Source organism: Zalophus californianus, chromosome 9, assembly GCF_009762305.2.
Source record: "Zalophus californianus isolate mZalCal1 chromosome 9, mZalCal1.pri.v2, whole genome shotgun sequence".
In the NCBI taxonomy this organism is placed as follows: Eukaryota; Metazoa; Chordata; class Mammalia; order Carnivora; family Otariidae; genus Zalophus; species Zalophus californianus.
The window spans coordinates 72,374,144-72,398,631 of NC_045603.1; the positions used below are offsets into that span (position 1 = coordinate 72,374,144).

General features: G+C 37.8%; 1 protein-coding gene and 1 long non-coding RNA gene across 6 annotated transcripts in view; one reads left to right on the forward strand and one right to left on the reverse strand.

Annotated features, from left to right (window-relative positions):
- Positions 1–5,298, reverse strand: part of LRRK2 (leucine rich repeat kinase 2) — a 142,144-nt gene extending 136,846 nt beyond the window's left edge. For 4 of the 5 annotated variants that reach the window (XM_027592219.2, XM_027592218.2, XM_027592217.2 and 1 more), the window contains exons 1-2: positions 4,691–5,298; positions 4,338–4,423 (exon numbers count right to left, since the gene is read on the reverse strand). In XM_027592219.2, the coding sequence (XP_027448020.1) occupies positions 4,338–4,423; positions 4,691–4,844 (240 nt within the window). In that variant the 5' untranslated portion in view covers positions 4,845–5,298. Of the gene's footprint in view, positions 1–2,507; positions 2,651–4,337; positions 4,424–4,690 lie in introns of those variants that run through there. The other variant, XM_027592220.2, reaches the window with a different exon arrangement.
- A 583-nt stretch (positions 5,299–5,881) lies between these two features.
- The window catches only part of LOC113921479, a 94,393-nt gene continuing 75,786 nt past the window's right edge, over positions 5,882–24,488 (forward strand). The window contains exons 1-3 of the long non-coding RNA XR_003519702.2: positions 5,882–6,130; positions 9,034–9,229; positions 10,171–10,352. This is a non-coding gene — a long non-coding RNA (uncharacterized LOC113921479). The remainder of the gene's footprint in view (positions 6,131–9,033; positions 9,230–10,170; positions 10,353–24,488) is intronic.

Consider the following 24,488-nt stretch of genomic DNA (forward strand, 5'->3'; position numbering starts at 1 on the left):
ATTATTTTAAAACAAAATGACATCCTAAAATGCTTACTGAGGAAAGCAAGCCATATATTTAAAATACATCTTTCTCCAAAAATCATACCAAAAGGGCATACAAAAAAATATTAGAGCATTCCTGAATGATGAATTTAACAGATATGCCTATTATCTAAATAAAAAGAAATAAAATAAAATGAAACCAAAAAAAAAGTTTAGAGGACACACCAAGATTATGAAGTACAAGATTTTTAAGTCACATCTACCTGACAGAATTTCTTCTAAATACTTAAGATTTTAATTGTAAGGGGGAAAATTAAGTGATTAGGAATGGAGGCTAAAAACAAATTTTTTTTAATTAAAAAAAAAGGAATGGAGGGTTAGGGGAAGTTGGAAATTTTGATAGCAAAGTAAAGACTGCTCCGCAGGTAGGGTAGTTAGAATGACTGGCAGAGAAAAGGAATGGTCTGACCAGTATAACGTCTGGTACAGGAAAAAGAGAAGGGCACTATAAGAAAGAGAGGGGGTAGAATTGCTCAATGGGTCCCTCCAGGTTTCTTTAGAATATCCAAATATGATTTGATGAGATGTGGACATCAAAAATATCCCTAGACTTTTTCCCATTTCCAAATGAAATGTGATCTTACTGATGCATTATATATACAACTTTTTTCAATCTGTTCATACATGATGCCAACTTGAATAAGCTGCTCTTCTGAAAAAACACGATTTTTAAAAATACAACTTTTTAAAAAATAGGGTATTTGAATTTCAAACTAGAGATTAAATTTAACTCACTCTTCCTGTTGTATATTCCTCTCTACACTTGATCTAAATTTAAGGAATCTTCCATTCTTTCTATTATATTACAGAACTAGATTTGATATAGTCAGAAAATAAGAAAAACGAAAACGTATAAATATGTAGCATCTAGAGATTCATGAAAACGTGTCTAAGTAGGATGTGTGATAAATATCGATACATGAAGCCTGACAGCGAGAGTCACTGTCAGAATTACCCAGAGAAGGATACAATATAGAAAAGGTAGGACTTGAGCCAGATTTCAAAGGAATTAGAAACGTGGTCATGGTCATTCAAAATAGGGAAATAGAAGACTCTGAAACTGCTAAGCTGTGAGGAGAGTGAGGGGCCAAGTGGTAAGGACAGTGCTGCAGGGCAAGGCTCTTGCTAGACAAGACCAGACACAGAAGTGGAGCCCAGTGATGCAGAGCCGGATGACAAGGTGAGCATTTCTATGCATCCAATAAGGAATAATGGCACAAGTTAGTTGTTTACAAGAATAAACAAGGGCTCTTTCACAAGATAAAAATGATTACACAAGATCTCTTTACAATATGATTTCTGAATCTTTTCTGGATTAAGCATGAATTGCTTTACTCTGTCATTACATCCTTTTACATAATTTCAAACTACTTGAAAAGGCAGCAATTTCTGACAGCTATTTTTACCTATATTTAAGTAGGACATCCTCCTCCACGTAAGCCGAACAGACATTGACAATCCAGCTGTCATAGAAACCAGCTATTTTCGTGCTTTCATAAAATACATGGAGACTTTTTCCCCAAGTATTTAAGAAAATGACATTTGGAACAGCTTCCGGTGGGGAATAAATCATAAGTCACTAGGATGCTCTACTCATTTCTGTACCTGCATGACTGACTCAAGGAGAAAACCTGTTTCGTTTTGGTTGGTGAATAAGCAGCATCAGTAATTGCTTTGCAAAAGGATTGAGGCAACTGAGTCTCTATGATTAAACAGAAATCACTGGTAGCAGAGCAGAGGTAACAACTGGTCCATTAATCTACTCAATTAAAAGCTTATCTTTCAAAGAGAAGGTTCCTATCCTGCCCAGTTATAATACAATTAAATTGGTAGTTTCACATTATTATAACTATTCTGGAAACTCAAGCATCTAATTAATGCACAATGGGAAAGAGTCTAGGGGTTAAAGAAAAATTCAGTCACTTTCATTTATTTCGTTCTCTTACTTCAAAGGCTGAAACTTGTGGATAAAGACAAGTAATGTAAAATTGAGGAGCACAGAGAAATGATGAGATGACTGGCAGAAAAAGGAAACTACAAGACAGCTAGCCTAACTACCAATTCTCTAAAGACTGTCATTTATTACAGAGCATTAATAAGATATAAAAAGACCTTGAAAATACAAATTTGGAGTCTGTAGTATCACGTGAAATGAACTCTAGAAAAAAACTTAATATTTACTTTTGAATTTACCTTACCTTCTTAAATTCATCATTCGGAAGTTTTAAGTCAGCACTTCCAACTAACTCAAAATATAAAGCATTAAAGGATATGTATATTAATTACACCACAAATGTGAAGAAAATTGGAGGAAAAAACCTTTCTTTTAAGTGTAGTATTAAAATATCAGTAAAGAGACCCCTTTCTACATCCCTTTGATAAGACCAATGATAATTAAAATTGATAACATAGTTGTGCCTAGCATGGCCACAGTATTTGTAACAAACCATTGTGCTTCTTACTTGCATGAACAGCTTGTGAATTCAGGATGTATGCTGGAAAGAGATTTTGAAGTATGTGAAGACTTGAGTCCTGGCTCTGTCATGAGCTCCATGGTCCTAAATGAGCTACTTAACTCTGAGGTTAAAAATGTCCAGTGAGATTTCTGAGAGAGCAGTGAGATTCCAGTGAGAATCCAATGATGTAAGACACACAACAGCTTTTGCAGACGAATACATGTACAGTGCTGAAACGAATAATTCTATTCCATTAAAGAATTGTCAAAAGACAATTCCTTATTTTCTTGCATACTTTGTCTCTGGTACCCGCCAGACAAAATATTAAGTGACATTCCTAGCTACTCCAGACAAACACGTCCAGGCTTGGACAGCTTCTAAAACAAAGAATGAAGCGGTGGGTCTTTTCCAGCTTCCCCTGGGTTCTCAAGTTCAGCACAGCCTCCTCTGGACCCTGCACACCAAGCCCTCCAAGGGTCCTGTGGGTTCTGAGTGGCACCCAACAGGGGAGCTCTCTATACCAAGCATGGAATCCAAGGGATAGAGGCTGCCAGGCAAGGCCCTTCTGAACACCAAAGCAGAGGCAAGGAAGAAGGGATGATGTAGGAGAGCAGCAAACACAATGGGCCAGCTTTAAAAATGTGACTCATATTTCATCGGCAAAATTCAGACTCTGGATGCTAAAAGGAACAGTGTCTTTATCGTGCCTCCCATCTTTTCATGATTTTGTTCACTAACTCCCTGAAAATCAATAGTCCGATGGGAAATATTTCGTGGAAGCAAAATTAATATAAGCATTTATCCCACATTTAAATGTTCTCATATAAAAGAAGTTAGGTACATGGTTCACCCAGACAACACAGAGATGAACATAAAGATGAAGGCAGCTAGATATAGATTTGGAGATCCAGATAATTCTTACGTCTGTCTAGCCTCTCCAGCAAGTAATAAGAAACACTGGCTTTCTGACTACACCTTGAGAGAATTCAAAGTTCAATTCTCTTTCCCATCAGGACCCAGCGACATGCAAATGACTGGTTTCAGTTCTCTAAATCTCAGAATCTACAAAGAAAGTTAATATGTTAGGCAATAATTTGTTTTAACTGTAAATCATCCTTAACTATCACCTTAGGACTCTTTTTTTTTTTTTAAGTATATTTAAGCTATTTGACAAATTTCTGTGTTTCCTATGGTATAGGTTCTAAGTTTCACTTTTATATTCAGTTTATATGAAAAGAGTTGAAAAATACAAATATAAACTTATAGGAGAACGGTAAAACATCATTTTCTTTAGATAATACAAGGTACACTACAACTGAAGTCCAGAAATCTGTTTTCCAATTAAAAAAAAGAAACCTTAAACCTATGAGAATTTGCCAGTTACTTCATTTCATTAATTTAATTATTATTAATTTTTATTACTGTTAATTATTCTCCTTTCCCAAACTATTCACAATGGTGTCATCTCTAGGACATGCTGTACATTGGTAAGATTCTTAGAATAATTTGATTAAATGCTGATGCCGATGAACTCATCTAGCCAATCACAGAACTAAATCTCAACCCATGATTATTCCCGCCCACCACCAACCATATTTTGTAGGTCTGTTGTACAAATTTACTTCTACAAAACAATCAGGGAGCACTTAGTGGGCCCTTTTACATCATTAACATTTGATAATGATTTGACAACGCTTCCTTCTTAAAATCACAGTCTGTGGTTTGTGAAGCCGAAAGTCAGAAATAACCCAGAACCTCTGGGTATATAATACTGACAGAAAAACATCTATTTCCGAAAAGAAAAGGGAAGGGGCGACATGAAAACAACTCCTTTACCTGCTGCACACTAGCGACTCTCATATACAAGTCCAAGACGATCAACACAGGCACGTGGACTTTTTTGCCTTGAAATAACTTGGAGGCTGGAAAAGAAGGGGGTGAGGGAAAAGAAGCAAAGTCACGATTCACTCACCCCTTTTGGGTCTGAAACGGGGGGTGGGGGGAAAGCAAAAGAAGTGAGCTCAAGACCTTCCTAAAATTCTCAGCTCCTCTCTTCCCTAAGGAGAAGAGAGTCTGTGGCTTCTCAAAAGTCCAGGTTTGTGCAACTCCGAAGTGCGAGGGAGAAAGTTTGCAAAAGAGGCGGGGGGGGGGGGGGGGGCGGGGGGGGGAGTTTCCTTGCGAATGATTACCGTGGTCGGCGTACGTGAACACCAGCATATCCTCCAGAATTTGGACCAGGGTCTCTATCTGTTTTCCTTCCTGGACATTGTTCAGTCTGACTATCAACTTCTTCAGAGTTTCCTCGTCCTCCTCCTCGCACCCCTGACAGCTGCCACTGGCCATGATGGACTCTGCTCCAAAGCGACCGTCCCTCCCTCACGAAGGCCGGCTGCGCCGGGAAGGGGCAGGGGCGCCGCCGGGGCTCGCGGGGACGAGCACAGCTCACTGTCCGCAGCCAGCGCTCCCCGCCGGCCCCATCCGCACCCACGCCCGCCTGTTTATGAGCAAGGCGGCGGCTCCCCGCCCTGCCCTCCCTCTCCTCAGCCCTCCTCCTCCTCGGCTTCCTCCTCCCCCACCCAGGCCCCAAAAATGAGCTCAGTGGCCTGCGCGAGGCTCTGCCGAGGTAGGGATACGCCGGGCAGAACCGGGGCGGGCCGGCGGGTCGCGGCTTGAGCTGGGCCTGTCCGGGGTGACCGTGACCGTGGTCCCCGCGCGGGCCCAGGCCCGGTCCCCGACCCCCGGAGAGCGCCGCCTCCCGGGACCGGATCCCGTTCGCCGCGGCGGTGCGGCCGGGAGTCCTGCTGGAAGAAACTGACTCAGCGCACTCCCGCGGAGTCCCCAGGCCTGGAGCCCCGCAGCCGTGGCGGGAGGGGGCGCGCGGTCAGCAGCCTGGCGGGCTACCCGCCCCGACCCTCCAGCCTGGGCTCCTGCAGCCCCGCGGAGGGTCTGCAAACTAGGCAAAATAAAAAATGAAAGCCTCCGCCTATCTCCAGATCTAAGAATAGAAACCTGGGCGTTGGGAAAGGAGGACACCGCCCAGTTGGCCCCTTTTAGGAAAATATGTTCTTCAGAGTTCCCCCTATAGGGAAATGAATAATTTCCCCCCAAGGATGGAAAGAGATTTTTGCAATCAAAATATGCCCAGATAAAGGCTTTTTTCTATGGTCGTTGTGGCATTTGGTAGGAGAGCAAATAATTCCCCCCCCCTTTGGTTATCTAGAGCTCTGATGGCCAAAAGTCCACTAAAATTAACTTTTTGAAAATTTGAGTTTGCACTCCGCAGGGTCTGGATAATTGGGGCACACCAAAGAATAATCAGTTCTCAGCGCCATTTAAAGAAAAACACGGGGTAAAGGAAAAGATGAAAGCAGAAAACCAGAAAAGGTGAAAGATACAAACTTCAACATTGATCCCTTGAAATTTAAAATTACTTATGAGTGTCTATAACCCTAAAGTTAAAAAAATAAAAAGAACCAAAGTAATGTGTTTTTCAGGAAGAGAAACCTAAGCAAGAGACACTGTAGACAAGGCTGAACAAAGATTATCTGTTGCCTTCAGATTATTTGTCCTGGGAGTCATTTACAAAGAAGAAAATTGGACTGAAACTTAGTACTTCACAATTTTAGATGGTTTGTTTTCACTCTCTTGCCTCATCTGATGATAATTCTGAAATGTGTGAGACAACTACTTACCCTTCTTTTGCTAATGAGGACATTGAGATACAGTGTTGATAAGAGAAGATTATTGTCTGAGTTCACAGATAGAAAGTTGAGAGCCATGACTTAAACCCAGGTAGATCTCCCAATGCCAAGCTGAAGGTTCTTCACACTCTACCACTGTAATCAAAATGAACGAGGCTACCCTAATATATGCTAGTAAAATTGCACATTCTAATTCAACCTCGATATTATGAATATGTTTTATTGTCATAAACACTTTTTATCTTTTATAGGCACATCCTAAAATTTACAGTCGAAATGATAGAATGGCTAGGATTTAATTCAGAGTAATCCAGTGGTGGAGAAAGGGGTGAAATGGGTAGAGGTAGAGATGAAATGATACCACTTTTGAAAGGACAAAGTGGGAGAATTGCCCAATTAGACATTGAGTCAGGACCTCTATTACCTTTGGTCAATTTCCCAGAGGAGGAGAAAGTGTATGACAACATCTTCCTATGAATTAGAAAAATGCATCTCTCATTCCAGACAGACACAGCCCTATGCCAGGGTGTACAAAGCAGGATTTGGGGTTCAGACTGAACCCATCCCTTCAGCCTGGTATCAGATACTAGGCATAGTTTGTACAATATATGAAGCAGTGTGTTGAGTCTTATTATGGTGCTATAGGAATTAATTGGCATATTAATGGCACAGCTATACAAAATGACCAGTGAAAGAGCATAGAGAACCCAGAACCCAGAAACATACCCTTACATATATGGAAATTATATATGAGCAAAGTTGCATTGTATATTGGTGGGAAGAGAATGGACTATCTGATAAATGAAACAGGTCATTAGTTGTAGAAAAATATCAAATCATACCTCTTCCTCACACCATATTAAAAAATACATTTCATGTGGATAGAACATTTTTATATGAAAAATGAAACTAAATGCTTATGTCTATTTTATGACCTTAAGGTAGGAAAAGATAAGACATAATCATCACCATCCATAAAGGAAAAGGTGGTTACATTCAAATACATTAAAATTTAAAATTCTGCCTATAAAAGGCTCCATCAACAAACTCAGAAGATGGACTGAGAGTGGAAGATTTTTGCAAAGCATACAACCAAAAAAAGACTAATATGAATATGTAAAAACAACCTGGGTGGCTCAGTCAGTTGAGCATCTGACTCTTGATTTCAGATTGGGTCATGATCTCGGAGTCGTGAGATGGAGCCCCCCATCAGGCTCCACACTCAGCTTAAGATTCTCTCCTTCTCCCTCTGTCCCTCCCCACTCATGCTTTCTCTATCTTAAAAAGAAAAAAAAAAAAATCACAAATAATAAAGGAAAAGATAGTCTAGTTTTTATATGAACAAAAGATATAAAAGGCAATTTACAGAAAAGAAAATATCATTAAACTTGTCAAAAAATGCCCAACCCACTAGTAATCAGTAAAGTGCAAATTAAAGCCATAACTGACATACTATTTCACACCCCTCAGATTAGCTAAAATTTAAAGTTTGATGATATCAATGATTGGGTGGAATGTGGAGCAACCAGAATACCGTATACATAACTGTAGAAGTGTAAATCAGGAAAATCACTTTGGGAACCAATATGGTAATATCTAGTAAAGCTGAAGATGTATGTATATTAGGACCCAGCACTTTCTTTCCAAATTTAGGCCATGGAGACATTCTCACATATGCACAAGGAGAACTATATTAAAATGTTCAGTGCGACATTTTTTGCTTATAATGAAAATGAAAACCACTTGAATATCCATCAACACTTAAGTTACATATATTCATATAGTGGATTTTTATAAAGCTGTGAAAATTATTGAACTAGAGCTCCATGTATCAACATGACTAAAGAGCAAAAAATACAATACTAGGCTTTTAAAAAGTTACCATAGGATACATATTCTACTGCGATATATCAACACTCTAATGTTATAAAACATTCAACGTTGCATATACTTTAGGGATATATACATTTGTAGTAACAGTACAAAAATTATCCATGGTAATAATAAGTTGTAGCTAGTGGTTATGTCTGGGGAGAGGAAAGTAGAAACATATCCAGGAAGAATTGGAGGCTACAATTATATCTGTAACTTTTTTTTTCTTAAGATTATTACTGGGTACATGGATACTCATTATATTATTACCTATATTCTATATTTCTAACTTATTTCATAATAAAAACAATCAGGTGTATGTTCAACTTCATTGGTGCTCAAAGTAATAAATAAAACAACAGATTAATTCATTTTACTCACCAAATTAACTAAGAAGTCTGAAATTTGGGTAGAAGTTTATATATTAGGAAATAAATTGTTCATAACATAGAAAGGTATAACATAAAATTATAGAATTTTGATCCAAATTTTGCAAAAATAATCAAAAAAGTACATGCCTAATGAAACTGCTGAAAGTAGATAAGATAAACACATGTATAACAGGGGTTCTTGTTAGGTGATAGAATTCTAAGTGATTCTTAAAGTCTTTATATTTGTCTGTGTTTTTCAAATTCTCCACAGCAAATATGTATTATAACAAGAAATAAGGCAAAGTAATTTACAAAATATAATTTTTTACCTTAAAAGTAGAAAACTTACTTGTAGAATATGACTCACCACACTAATAAGTATAGGGCAAAGTATTTTATATGGCACAAGCAAAAGAGGAAAATTCAAACTGAAGTCCAGTGGACTTATTGGATATATGCTGTAATTCAAAAGTCTACTTAGCCCACAAATCATAACCCAAGTAATGTATCCTTGTTCTCAGAAATATTTCATTGATACTGTAAATTCCATGAGGGCATCTTGGATTTTGTTCTATGCCCACACTCCAGGAAAACAATCCCTGGCACAGAACAACCATTCCATGAATTTCTGGTACTTGGATGAATAACTGAATCAATGGAAATGGCAGACCAGAGGAGTAAAATCATCTTTCCAAAGTCATCACCAAAAGGCAGAACTGAACCGTGTGACATTGAGTTCTCAGACTCTCAGACCAGACTTTTTCCATCACTTTGTTTTTCTTAGGTGAGTTTCATTAAACCAGAGAGTGGATATCTAATCACTGAATTTACACTTACCCTTTATCATCTGTGCCTTATTTATACAGAAAGCAACTTTCTTTTCTGGCTTCTAAAGATAAAAATTACAGCTGTGCTCATGATGTGATATTCTCCTTCTATCAGTTGAAATAATCTCTCATTAAAGTAAAATCTGATTAACTGAGATTACAACAACAGAGTATCTGTAGTCTTCATGCTTGGTTTGCTCAGGAAAGCAGTCTCCCAAATTTATGTTATTATTATATCCTCATTTAAAATGATTAGAAGTGCATATGTATATTAAGAGAATCATAGAAAAACAGGAACAGTAGCATAGAAAACAAATCCAATATCTATTTCACCCAAAATAGATCATTGCCTAGATGATGCTGGGCATATTATAGGTGATCAAAAATATTTCTTGGGTTAAATAAAATAAGTTATTGGTCATGGTACTTAATCTCTGCTGGTAAAATAACAAAAACAATGACATGATGAATCTTTATTATTACATTCTTTTATAGGAAAAAAGTGACTGGAAATTTCTTTTTAGGAGCAACATTGTTTTTACAACTCGATAACTAAATAGTATCTTTAAAACATAGTTTCATATCCCTTGCAAAGGTAGCTATAATATAAAGGCATATACATGCTTGAGTTCCAAATGAAGAGATATATATCAATCATATCTTTCACCACCAGTACTAGTTTCTGGAAAATTTAGATGACTATCCTAAGTGGATGCTTTTGTTTAAATCTGTTGTAAAAAGCACACATCTTCTTACATAATTAAAACTTTTATTGTTAAATTAGTTTACAGTAATTTTTTGAGATTAATAAGAAGGCAAATTTAGACTACAAAAACAAGACTATTTCAGGATATTCAGTCATTAATCAACAATTACAGTAGTCCCCCTCTATCTGCAGTTTTGCTTTCTACAGTTTCAGTTACCTGTGGTCAACTGCGGACGGGAAGCAGATGATCGTCCTTCTGACGAATCATGAGATGGTCAATAGCAGCCTAATGCTACGGCACATGCCTGCGCCTTTCACCGCACTTCGTCTAGTCCGTGGGCATCTTATCCTCTGACATAAGCACAAGAAGACAGGTGAGTACAGTACAATAAGATATTTTGAGAGAGACCACATTCACATGACTTTTATTACAGTATATTGTTATAACCGTTCTATTTTATTATAGTTATTATGCTAATCTCTTACTGCACCCAATTTATAAATTAAACTTTATCATAGGTATGTATGTATAAAAAACACATTATACAGGCATACCTCAGAGATATTTCAGGTTCAGTCCAGACCACCACAATAAAGTGAATATTGCAATAAAGTGAGTCAAATTAAATTGTTTGTTTCCCAGTGCATATAAAACTTATGTTCATAATATACTGCCATCTAGTAAGTGTGCAATAGCATAATGTCTAAAAATACGTACATACCTTAATTAAAAAATACTTTATTGCTAAAATATATTTACCATCAGGGTGTCTGGGTGGCTCAGTTGGTTAAGCATCCAGCTCAGGTCATGATCTCAGGGTCATGAGAGTGAGTCCCATGTTGGGCTCCATGCTGGGTATAGAACCTACTTAAGATACTCTCTCTCTCTTTCTCTCTCTCAAAAATAAATAAATAAACAAACAAATAAAATGTGTTTACCATCATCTGAGCTTTCAGCAAGTCATAATCACAGATCACCATAACAAATGTAATAATAATGAAAAAGTTTGAAATGTTGGAGAATTACCAAAATATGACATGGAGACTGAAGTGAACAAATGTTGGAAAACTGATGCTGATAGACTTGCTCTTTGCAGGGTTGCCACAAACCTTCAATTAAAAAAAAAGTGCCTGCATGGCTCAGTCAGTTAAGCGTCTACTTCGGCTCAGGTTCATGATTTTGGGGTCCGGGATAGAGCCCCATGTCTGGCTCCCTGCTCAGCGGGGAGCCTGCTTTTCCCTCTCCCTGTGCAGCTCCCCCTCCTTGTGCTCCCTTGCTCTCTCTCATAACTAAATAAATAAAATCTTAAAAAAAGAAAAAGTATCTGAGAAGCACAGTAAGACAAGGTATGCCTGTATATAGGGTTCGGTATTATTGCAGTTTTAGCCATCCAGTGAGGGATAAGAGAGAGAAAGGAGGATTACTGTATTGTATGCCTACCGAGTTTGGGCTCTGCTTTGTGTATTAGATTACCGAAAAGACACACTCTCTGAAGTCACTCATAGTCTAGTGAAACCAATTTTCACACAATTGTGAAGCAATACAACACAGTAATTGTTCTAATGGGAGAAAGAGAAGGACTAAGACTGCATGGCAGAAGTTTGAGGATTGAAGAAATCACTGTGCACGCAAGGAGAAGAAGAGAGGGAACCCTGGAATGTGAGGAGTGAAAGGGGAGGAGTGTCCCAGGAGGTACAGTGATGGGGTGAGAGGGAAAGGGAGAGTGGAGGAAAGTATGTAAGAAGGGGAAGTGTTTACCAGTAGGTCAAGAGCAGGAAAGACTTAAAAGTACCCTTTGGATTGGGTAACACCGGAGAGGAAAGCAATTCTGCACACAGTGGTGAGCTCTAAAGCCCAGGGCAGTATGCACAGTGAGCTGGGAATGAGAATGCATTAAGTGTTTTACAAGTGGCATTAAACTTCAGTTATTGTTTTGGTATTAATGAGGTGTTAATTTTCATGTTGCAAGTCCGTAAGATGACACAGAATCTAATTCTTGCCTCTGATTATCTCTGCATTCCAGTGTTACCTTTTCCCCTAAATTAGTGTTTCTTTGCATTTACAAGTAAAAATCCTGCTAAGAAAACATATTAAGTTGCTACCAACAGCTGGAAAATGTATTTGTTTTATTGCAAACCAGAAAAAGAACCAAGAGAGAAAAATATTGATACAGTTCCTTCCACCACGGAGGTATGTTGTTACTGGCAGCCAGAACATGGGATCTATAGAGGGGAGCTCCCAACTCCCACAAGAACTTGGGGAAAAAGTGAAGCATAAAATCAACAAAAGCAGATGAGACCAAACATAATACATTGAGATCATTTCAAAGAGACACCACTGCACTCAGATTAGCAACACTATCTACACCTAATTAAATATATTAACATATCTAAAAAACAAATGTATTTATCTGAAACGCATTTCCTGGTCAACCAGGAAAACACAGATAAAGAAAAAAACAGGCAAACTTCAGTGCTCATCCAGAAGTCATTATTAAATAAATTTTGATAGAAAAGTGAAGCAAAAAAAAAAAAAAAAGAAAGAAAAAAAAAGAAAAGTGAAGCAAAGCACTGTTGGAGAGGATGTCTTGACCACTGGATTTTGGACCCTCTGATGAAGGTACCCTATTACCAAGATGAATGAATGAATGAATGAATGAATGAATGAATTCAACAGTTGTTTACTGAGTGTCTGTTATATAGGCACTAGGATATAAAAGTAAGTATAGAGTTTACAGTCTAGGGATGTCACAGCACTGGATGGTAAGTATTGAAATGAGGGATATATAGGTTACTATAAGAATACATTAAAAAGGGAAACTTTTTGGAATAGAAAAATAAGATGAGAGAAGGCCAAACCCACTAAGAGCTCTGAAGCTGAGGTGGTCCTCAGGGTGTTTCTGAGTTGAGATAATGGCACCGGGTCTTTATTACTCCATGCAGACCAGTCATTGGATAGAAGCAATTTGGGAATGGAGAGTGCTGACCTTGTGTGAAAGAATTCTCTTCAGCTAAGATAATTCTGAGAAGGGAAAACAGCCGAGGGCCATCTGCTAACAAAAGTCCCAGTAGCTGGCAGAATAAGCCTTCCAGTCCTCAAGGCAGATCTAATAGTTGAATTACAGCATAACTGCAAGAGAGGTAGAAGATAAAGCCGGGAAGGTGAGCCAAGGCCGCATCAGGAAGGGCCTTGTAACACAGGGACTTTGGATTTCACCCAAGAACAACAGAGTGGGTACTGCAGAGTTTTGCTTAAAATAGCAATGTACAAAGATTTGTGCTTTCAAGTGATCACTATGGCAGGGGTATTCTTTTAGGGTGGAAAAGAGATCTAAAGATCAAAACTGGAGGAAAAAAGATTGTCTGGAGAGTTGTGAAGGAATCAAGGAAAGAGATGATGGTAGCCTGAATGAGGCCATGGCAGTAAGGACGGATTTGATGGATAATGGATTTAATGGATTTGAAAGAAATTTTGTCACAGAATAGATTGGATTTGGCTATTAATTTGATGTGAGGGTACAAAAGAGGAAATATGAAATTTACCAATTAAGTGAGGGCAGTGCCATTTATCAATCCAACAACCACCAGAGATGGAGCAAGGCCTGGGGGTTGGGGGGGGGGGCAAGGAACAAGTTCAATTTTAGAATCATAGATGTTACATATCTGCAATAACATACAAGTAGTAAGCGGTTATACCTACAGGTCAAGAGCTAAGAGGAAAATGTGGGCTATAGATAGGTTTCCTTCCAACTTAAAAATAATAAATGACCCAGAGCAAAAAATGAAATCTTTCAGAGAAAAAAATAAAAAGCTATAGGGAAGCAAAAGAACACTTGGGACAAGAAAGGAGGTGTCCAAAAAAGATGATAAAGAGTAGCCAAAGAGTTAGGAGGAACACGCATGGAGAACAATGAATGAGAGACCAGGGAGACAATGGACAAGTGTGCTGCCACGTGTTCACATTCGCAGCAGGGAGATTGGTGGTTCCCCTGCCAAGAGCTATTCCAGGAAAGTGGTGTGGGCTTAAGCCAGACCACAGGGGCCAAGAGTCAGTGAATTCAACTCAAAATTCAACTCTGGCCAAGAAAGCATATATCCTGGAGATGGTACTGGGGTGGCATCAAAGAGTACTGTACTTTGTATTATCTTACGATATAGCAAGTTAGAGAAAAAAGCTGAGGAGATAATCTATTGAATGAACTCCAAGTGGAGGCCCCATGGGCATGTGACCTAGAATATAAATAACAGGGTTGGAATTAACCTTAGGAAGGTTTTGAAGTAACCTAAAGGAAGGAAGAAGGGGTACCGGTGGAAACAGGTTAAGTGTGTAGGTGGAGTAACAGGAAATTAGAGTTCTACTACAAAAGTAGGAGGCGAGTGAGATCATTTGTGAGCATGAAGGATCAGGGAGATAATGGAGCTGGAAATTGGAAGAAAGAAAGTTTTGAATTTGTGTTAAAGGGGAAAACACCTTAACTAGGTAGCCTCTTGCTTCTAAACATTTACATCACCTAGTCACTTTTCTGATTTCATGCTCATCGAGCAGTTAGTATTACGTTGACTTCCCTGTAGTTCTCTCAAAAAACCTGAGTTATTATTATGGTGGTTGTTATTATTACAGGAAAGAAATGCACTATGCAGGATGATATGTGTATTCTGGTCCATACAACAGTTATATTTCTTACTCTAAATCAGTACATTAACATTTTTGTTTTAAACTACTTGGAAGGAATGGTGAGTTTGATTTACGTGAATGTCCTTGAACACGTTCAGTGAGAATGTGTTGACTATAGGGGGCAAGTATCTGGGCCCTCAAGTCCAGGGTCACACGGGACTGTGCCAGGTTTGCCATGCACTCTGGGAGAAGGCCTCTTGGAGGACAGCCAACTAGACTATGCCTGTCTTGACTGTTCCTCTGTCTTGAATTTCATGTATTGTATTAAGCTTTCCATTATCAATTATGGGACAACCCAAAACTAGAGCCAAACTAGGGTAAATAGACCTGAAAGTATCACAACAAGATATAGAAAACAGCTCAGGTCAATTCCAAAAGGAAAGAATCAGAAAGGGAAAATTTTGATAGAAAACAGAATAAAACTTCTGATGTAATCAGAGTCGAGGCAAACATCTTCTTTAAAAGGCACATCAGTTCATCCCTTTATTTTCTCATTCAGTAAATATTATTGATCACCCCCTACCCACTGGGAAGATGGTATGAGCAACTAAGATAAGCTCCATTCCTTGCAGTATTTGCTCCAAATTCTGTTCAGATGAAAGGTTTGCAGGGGGAATAAAAGACTAGAACAGCAAGCATATTAAACTGTGTCAATCTCTTACTGACAAGTTTCTGTGACTCAATCCAACTGTTGAATAATTGACAGAGATTAACCAAAAAATCTTGTGCTATAGTCACCATAGAAAACAATATTGAGGTACTAAAGAATCGTTTTGAAAGGAGATTGCATTGCTTAAAAGAAAATTGGATAAGGCCTCAAGGAATTATGGCCTTTATTTTTCTTATGTGAAGAATAAACAGAAGAGAATGAGAGAGGATATTTATATACAATGTTGCAACTGAAAGATAGGTCTCACTAAAAATAAATACAATATAATAATAAATTAATATAAACATCAGGAGTGGGATTTTATCATCAAAATGTATTGCATCCTTTGGGGATATTACAACAAGGTCTCTAGACACAAGGTTAAAAAAAGGAATACTAAAAAAGTAAGTAACAAGGGATACAGGACAAAAACACACATTTCACCATATTCCAAGTAGAAATCTCTGGCAAGAATAAGAAGTAGAGATGAAAGAGAAACAGAATTTCTGCTAGCTATAAAAGCTAAGTGAGGTTTTTTTATTGTTAGGCCTTACACACACACACACACACACACACACACACACACACACACACACACACATTCTGTCTATAAATGACCCTAAAGAGGAGTAAAAAAATTTTAAAAGACTAACATCTTAATGCCCAAAGCACTTGCTACAGCAGAAACAAGAAACAGAAGAGAAACCACACCTTGCAAATGTAGAACTATGTGAGTGAGTGATTTTCTAGTATGTGATATTTCTTCATACTTCTGGCTCAGGGACATTATGGAAACATCCTGGGTAGAGCTTAAAGCCATTTTCTTCAGTGTTCAGCAACGATTATGTAGGGCTGGAAGGATTTCTTTCTACAGTTTAGATGGCTACATAAGAAATTAAAAGAGGGATGGCAGTTGGAAATGAAGGGAAATAAAATTTACTGAGCACCTACAAATCCTACTTTACTCAAGACTTTTTACATACATGACATGTTTAAGTTCAACATCACTAAGAGGCAGCTATTACTCCTATTTTTTAAGAAATAGAGTTAGAGAAGTTACACATTGTCTAAGTAAGAGGGGAAGCTGGTATTCAAACACATAGTTTTGTAACTTGGAGATAGTTCTCACCAGGAAGGACTCTGTACAGACAGAAAAGTAATACCAAACAACGTGGCAGGTTTGGGGTCCAGATCGTAATTGCAATCATTAAAATTTTCTTTGGCTAAGAACACATCAAAACCTCAGATAAGAGTCTCTTTGACTTTAACTCATGACTTAGAGACAACAAAATGAGACTTGTTCTAAAACTCGAGATCGAAATTTGGATTCCTACACATCATAAAATATAACCCACATTCTGTTGGCCACATCAGACTAGGAATCCACAGAGACTCACAGCAGGCAAATAGCAGTGTTCAGGAACTGTCCCCCATATTCTTCCAAATATGCCTGGGGTCCCCAAGATATTTACCTCATGTGTCCCTCAGTGTATTACTTGGACTACCAAGCAGGATTTAACTCTTTTTTTTTTTCAACTCTTCATTGACTGGACTATAAACTCCATAATACTCCATGAGTTTTTCCTCACTCTTGAATCCCCAGAGTTTAGTCAAGTTCCTTAATTCATGAAGACAGTCAATAAATATTAAGTGAAGAAGGAATTGCCCCTGTTTCTGATATAGCAAAAGCAAGAGGACTAATGCTGACCACATGACAGGATACTGTGGGCCACAGTTTTGGGACTCTGCCTGAGCCAAGGAGACCATCTCTAGTCCCTCCAAAGCGGGAGGCATGTCCTTTGACTGTGGCCAAATTCTCCTGATACCAAAGCTGCTGATGCCCTCAGGATGCAGCGAATACTGGATAAATGATATCATGGTATTGTGACTTTAGTTTTTATTTACCTGATTTCTGTAGTCCTCTTGTCTTATGCTTCAGTCTAAAGACCGGTCCACATGACAGATTCTGCACTGTTCTCTGAAATATCTCACACCTCTAAATTTTGTCCCACTACCTTTGAAATAACCCTTTTTCCATAGTTCTTTTTTCCTCTTATAATGATCATTCTTAAGCTTATTACATATGTACGTGTTTATTACATGTAAGCTTTTAAATGCATGCATATGTATATATTTATATGTGTATATAATATGTAATAACATATAGTACACATTGCATGTTTATTATATAGTCTATAATTATATATTGATATATGGTATATATACCACATAATACACGATATAAATAATTTATAATTATATTTAATTTATTATTTATGCCTGTGTATGATACATGTATATATACATGTATATCATATATATAAGAAAGGGAAAAGAGAGGAAAAAACTAAATACAGCACAGTGTGCTTGGGGTTTTAATTTCCAGATGTTCCTTTCTAGAAATTGGTGCCCCCCTTAGCTGGTACTTGAGGGAAATAGTTCTGATCTTCTTTGCCCATCTGCATTATTTATGAATCCTGTATCTAAACAGGATTATTTACATCCTGGGTCATCTGGCCCAAATTATTACCTAGGTAAGTCAAGAGGTAGCAAGATGTTGTAATTGTCATCATTGTTGGAAATTATGTTGGATTTTTGCTCTCAGTATTTTTCCTTCCACTTTCCATTTCTAACTGGTTATTTATGCTCTTTGTGTTTCTTGCCTAAGATTTATGGGCTCAGAGAGAAGATTCCTTCCCAGTTTTTGTTATTCTAAGGCCTGTCCTATTTTAAAATACTAAGCTAAATGCTAATGGAAGTGAGGTGTTATTTGTGGGGGGGAGGGGAAAGGGAGTAGGGTAAGTAAGATTTCCCTAAGATTTAAAAAAATGTCAAAAGTGAAGGGTGAGGGAGCCAGAGCTGGGGGGGGGAGGGGGGCGCAGGGGAGGAGGGAGAGAGAGCAGTGATCAGGCTTCAAAGTAAATTCCTTCCAGGAGTGACCAGGAGAGCTGGGCTCTGGTCAGGAGACTCCTAGGAGCAGCTCAGATTCCTGAACCCCTTCGGAGTCCAAGAGCAGGGATCAGCAGGACTTCTGCAGGCTTGGGCTAGGAGTAGCACCAAAAGGACCCCAGAGGTCTTTCTGCCATTTCCTGGATCACATAGAAACCTCTCTGATTCTGTGCAATCAGAGGGAAGGATCCAGCCCCTAAATCACAGAGATTGAATTTCCTGCCATCTGGTAGAACTAGAGTTTGGAGTTAGAATTCAATTGATTTAAAGAACATAAAGACAGTCATAATGTTTGCACACTCGAGTGTGCCATCCGAGATTTGGTCCTGCTATTATTTTTTAAATTTTAAAGGAAAAATTCCTTAATGCATCTGCAATGAACTCATTCATTCAACAAATATTTACTGAAGAACTTCTAAGCGCCAGGCGTTTGGGACAGAATGGTGAACAGGATGCGGGGCCAGGGCTTGCAGCCTAGCGTCAGGGTAAACTAGTAAATGGAATTAAGTACAGAGTGCTAGGAATAATGATAGAGCAAGATAGGTTAGGGGAGAGATAGGAGACCATTTAAGTCAGGCTTAGGGAGCAGACATGAGAGTGTTCCTCCTGGAACAGGCTTACACGGGAGAGAGAGCAGTGAGTCCCATATGGTGCTCAGAAGGCGAGACAACATGGAGCTCCGGGTGGGGAGCTGCGAGAAAGGAGCCCAGAGGGGCCACCAAGGTCCAGGTCACTAATGGCTTTGAAAGCAGTGTGAAGGGACTTGGGCTTCCAAGTGATTTCTCAAACTTTTCATATCTAGTACATATTTTCATCAGGTTTCTAAGGAGGTGTTCTTTCTTCCATTGCATTTTGTACCCCTAAGTGGCTACGGCAACTGATGCAGCCAGAAAAGCCTCTCTGATTTGCAGATTTGCTGGTTTGTATCTCCACTTCTCTCCCAGCTGCGCTGTGCAGTAAACAGTGATGGAAGTTTTATGAGTCACAGGTGGTTTTCACCAGAAAAGGGCAGTTTGTAATCTGGCTATGACCTGAAAAGGGCCCCTCCTTGCACAGGATTCTTTCATCTTGGTTTTGCTTCCTTTGTCGCAATATTGAACATCCCCAAGATTGCAGCAGCTCAGGTCTGCTTCTGTGTAAAATAAGGAAGGGAAAAACTGCTTCTACTTTCAATTTAGGTTTGTCATCACCTTTTAATATTTTGGTTCTGAAAATAATCTTCCACTAAAAAACTAACCAGATTAACTGATGTACTAAACTAGGCAGAAGCCTTACCACCCATGCAGAACCACACAGGCCCAGGCAACACAGGGCTCAGCACTGGTGGGCGCTTTGTTTCAGAGCAGCATAATATAAGCCCTCCTACAGTGAAAATCTGACGTGGTCATATCTGTTTAAATCTTCTTTCAACTGTGTCACCAGCACTTGAAAAGTTGAAGACAGCTTAAACATTAACTTTCAAGTCACTGGTTAAAATGTAAGGAGTGTCGCCTTACCCATCACCAAAAATTTCCATTTTCCAAGGGCTGGAAAGATTCCAATGAATGCTCTACCTGCTCAAGGCAGTTGGATAAACAAGCCATGATTTGCAGCTGAGTTTATATTCACCGCGTGCAACAGAATTGTAGCTTAAAATTTAAAGAAAGTTCCAAATGTTTGAGAGCACACAAGGGATGCAAACAGAGACCTCAAACCTCCTGAGTGGCAAGAAGCAAACTGGGGGAAAAAAAGAAAAAAAAAAAAGGTCAACCTCCACAATAGTATCCTAGCCAGCTAGAGAGTAAAATTAACTTACAAGGGGTGATGATGGTTTTGTGTTCGTTTAGCTTGATAATTTATCTAATACTTTGTTACATTTGAACTTTACCAGCTTGGGTGAATCCTATCTGGGATCCATGATGTGGACTGCTAAAGAGTATATGTAAATACCGTATTTTCCCTGCTCTGTAATGTACAGCAGTGCCGTCCACCAGGTCTTCATCACATAGGCCTATGCTACACAATCATGCCTAATATTCACTAACACATGGTCTGGACTTCTGGGAGCAGACGAGGCAGCCCGTGTGAGGGGCCTGTGTGGACATAGATGTCTTATATGTTATGGACATAGATGTCTTATATGTTTGGATCACACAGCAGAGCTGGATCATTAAGCATTCAGTCTTGTCTCTTACCCTGGAAGATGGCCAGAGTGTGTGATGGCTCCCACCTCAGTGATACATCTGAAATCAAAGAGTAGCTAGTAAGTTTACAGTTTTGAAAGCAGTAAGTTTACAGTTTTGGTGGGGTCACTGACATAACTTAGCTACTCTTTGATTTCAGATGTATCACTGAGGTGGGAGCCATCACACACTCTCGCCATCTTTCAGGGTAAGAGACAAGACTGAATGCTTAATGATCCAGCTCTGCTATGTGATCCAAAAGTGCAGCTTCCAACCACAATTACTTGTGACTTCACTGTGACTTTCCTCACGGGAGATCCATTTAAAGCCAGAGTTTGAGGAAAGCATCACTGTAATCTCTTACATTAATAAGCACTGGGGGAAAAGGGGGAAAAGATCTTTCATTCCAACAAAGTCATAGGCTTTAGAACACCTGGGCAAAACAAATGGAAGCCAGGGGTTTATAGAAAAGCAAGCAAAGAAACTGCTAAGATAGACTTAAATTAAGAGATGAATGCTGTATAGAAATAATTATATTAGAATATCATTAACGTCTGAGTTTTATTAAAAAGGAGCATTCTATAAAGCTGAATTAAAATACAGAGCTCTTGATTAAACCAAACCCAAGAAATTTCTTGAGACTAAGGATGTAAAGAAAGATCACAAAATAACATACTAGTCACAATGCTCATCTGTACTATATCTGACTAAAATACATAGGTTTGGAGATTATCATTTACCTGGAAATTATCATTTACCTGAAGTTTTTGAAGACAGTTTTACAAAAATGGATCTACTGGTGACATTTAAAAAATACTTAAAAACCTCAAAAGGTATTCATCCACAGTCCTTTGATGAAATTAACAGTAACAAAAAATAACATGGGTAAAACATCCAGAATAATATCTAAAATATGCTTAAAATGGTTGTGGTCATTGTTTATTTATATAAGCCCGGCATAGTTCCAAGATAAACTAAGGTTTATATTCCTATGTCATTTGGCAAAGACATATAATTCTTTACATCCATATTAGTATAGATTACATTATTAAAGACTGAAAACATCATAAACAAAGCATACTTGTATGATTAGGCACCTAGATTTCTTTTTATTGGCATAACTCTTACAGTAAAGTTTTTTTAAAATTTATTTGCTTTATTCTAAAGAGAGAGAGAGAGAGAGCAAAGTGGGGAGGTGCAGAGGGAGAAGGCAAGAATCTCGAGCAGACTCCCTACTGAGAGCGGAGCCCATCGCAAGGCTGAATCTCATGACCTGAGCTGAAATCGGAGCTGAACATTTAACTGCCTGAGCTACCCAGGTGCCCCAACTGTAAAGTTTATACTAAAAAATAACATGCAGATTACCAATATTTTAGAAACATTTAACTAAGCAGTATTGGCAATTCCTACTCTTATAATTAGGAAGCACTTTACTAAACATCACTTAAAAAAACAAACTCATAAATTTGGGAATAGAAATATGTATCCTTAGTGTGGATCATAATCAATAGGGAAACCTTAGAGACATTCCTACTTATTTATTTATTTGTTTATTTAAGTTTTTATTTAAATTCCAGTTAGTTAATGTACAGTGTAATATTAGTTTCAGTTGTACAACATAGTGATTCAACACTTCCACACAACACCCGGTGCTCATCACAGCAAGTGCACTCCTTACTCCCCATCACCTATTTCCCCCACTCCCCCACCCATCTCCCCTCTGGTGACCATCAGATTGTTCTCTATAGCTAAGAGTCTGTTTCTTGGTCTGCCTCTCTTTTTTTTTTCCTTTTGCTTATTTGTTTTGTTTTAAATTCTACATATGAGTGAAATCGTGTGGTATTTGTCTCTCTCTGACTGACTTATTTTGCTTAGCATTATACTCTCTAGATCCATCCATATCATTGCAAATGGCAGAGATTTCATTGTTTTTTATGGCTGAGTAATATTCCATTGTGTATATATACCACCTCTTCTTCAACCATTCATCAGTCAATGGACACGGGCGGTTTCATCAAAATAAAAAGCTTCTGCACAGCAAAGGAAACAATCAACAAAACTAAAAGGCAACTTAGAATAGGAGAAGATATCTGCAAATGACATATCTGTTGAAAAGCTAATATCTAAATATATAAAGAACTGATACAACTCAACACCCAAAAAACAAATAAGCCAATTAAAAATAGGCAGAAAACATGAACAGACATTTTTCCAAAGAAACGTACAGATGGCCAAGAGACATATGAAAAGATGCTCAACATCACTGATCACCAGGGAAATGCAAATCAAAACTGCAATGAGACATCAACTCACACTTGTCAGAATGACTAAAATCAACAACACAAGAAACAACAGCTGTTGACAAGAATGTGGAGAAAGGGGAAACCTCTTACACTGTTGGTAGGAATGCAAACTGGTGCAGCCGCTCTGAAAAACAGTATGGAGGTTCCTCAGAAAGTTAAAAGCAGAACTACCTTATGATCTAGCAATTGCACTACCAGGTATTTACCCAAAGAGACATTCCTATTTATTTAAACAAGCTTGTTGATAAAACTTTTTTATAGTGCACCTCCCTTATTGTAGGTATTGTAATGGGTGCTGAAGATTCAAAAAAGGAAAAAAGAGAACAGACTCTCAAGGAACTCAGAATCCCTTATTATTTGCTATCAGAAACATACTTTGATGTCTAATGAGGAAAACAGCATCATTTAACATTCTTTTGTAAATTTTGGAGAAAGCGTAAGATAAACAGAAACAACAAAAAAGTAACTATTTGAGTTTCATTATTTGCAAGTAATATATTCATGAGTCTAGAAATCTAAGTGAGTGATCACAAATCTCTTAAAATTACTAAGAGTTTATTAAGAGATGAAATTAAAGGTTTATGTTAAAAATTAGTTTATAGTACAACAGTAAAGACTTTGTAAACATAATAGGAAAAAAAGTTTAGATAAATAGCAATGAAACAATAAATGGAAAAAATCCAAAAAACCCAAAAAACCCAGATTGCTCTAACAAGAAATGTGTACAGGGTCTATTAAATACACAAATACACATACACACACTCAGAAAAGACCATTAAAATTACTAAAATAGATGATGAGATTGGAGTAAATGTTTTTGTTTCTGAATAAAAAAATTAAATAATAAAGATCTGTGAAGATATTAATTCAACCCAAATGAATTTACAAATATAATCTCAATCAAAATGTCATTGGTTTTATTCCATTAGTGGAATTAAACATGATGTTTCTAAAAGCACTAGAAAAATAAGTTTGTGAGAAAAAAACTAAGAAAAATTTGAAAAAAGGAAATTATGGGAGATTTGTCTTATTAGACATTAAAGTATATTATAAGGCAAAAATAATAGAAGAGTAGAAAATCATTGCAAATATTGTTAGACAATGAGACAATTGATCCAAAAGAGAGCTTAGTGGGGCACCTGGGTGACTCAGTCTGTTAAACTACCCATTCTTAATTTCATTTAAGGTCTTGATCTCAGGGTCATGTAATTGAGCCCCACAACAGGCTCTTTGCTGGGCATGCAGCCTGCTTAAGATTTTCTCTCTCCCTCTCACTCTGCCCCTCCTCACTCATGCTCTCTCTCTCTCAAATAAATAAATAAATAAACAATAGAGAGCTTAGTGTATATGAGAGTTTAGAAGTAATCAGGGAAACATCGTGAATCAGTAGGGAAGAAATGGATTATTAAATAGTTCTGAAGAAATTAAAATTATTGAAGGAGGGTATCAAGTTTATTTCTTACAATGTATATCACAATAAATTCCAAATGGATTATGGAGCTATAATGTAAAAATTAAAAATGCAGAAATACATATATATGTATATATATTTTTTAAGTCTACTATAAAAAGGAATATTACATTTAATTGAATCTTTAATTTTTTTAAATCCTGTACACAAAAATACACTAGAATTTTATTTGGCAACAGACAGAGAAAATATATTTGTAAAATATATGGTGGGTAAGAGGGTAATGTCCTTTTTTTCTTTTCTCTTCTTCAACAATGTATTAACTTGAGCCAACAATGTGTAGAAATTGAAAATACAATGA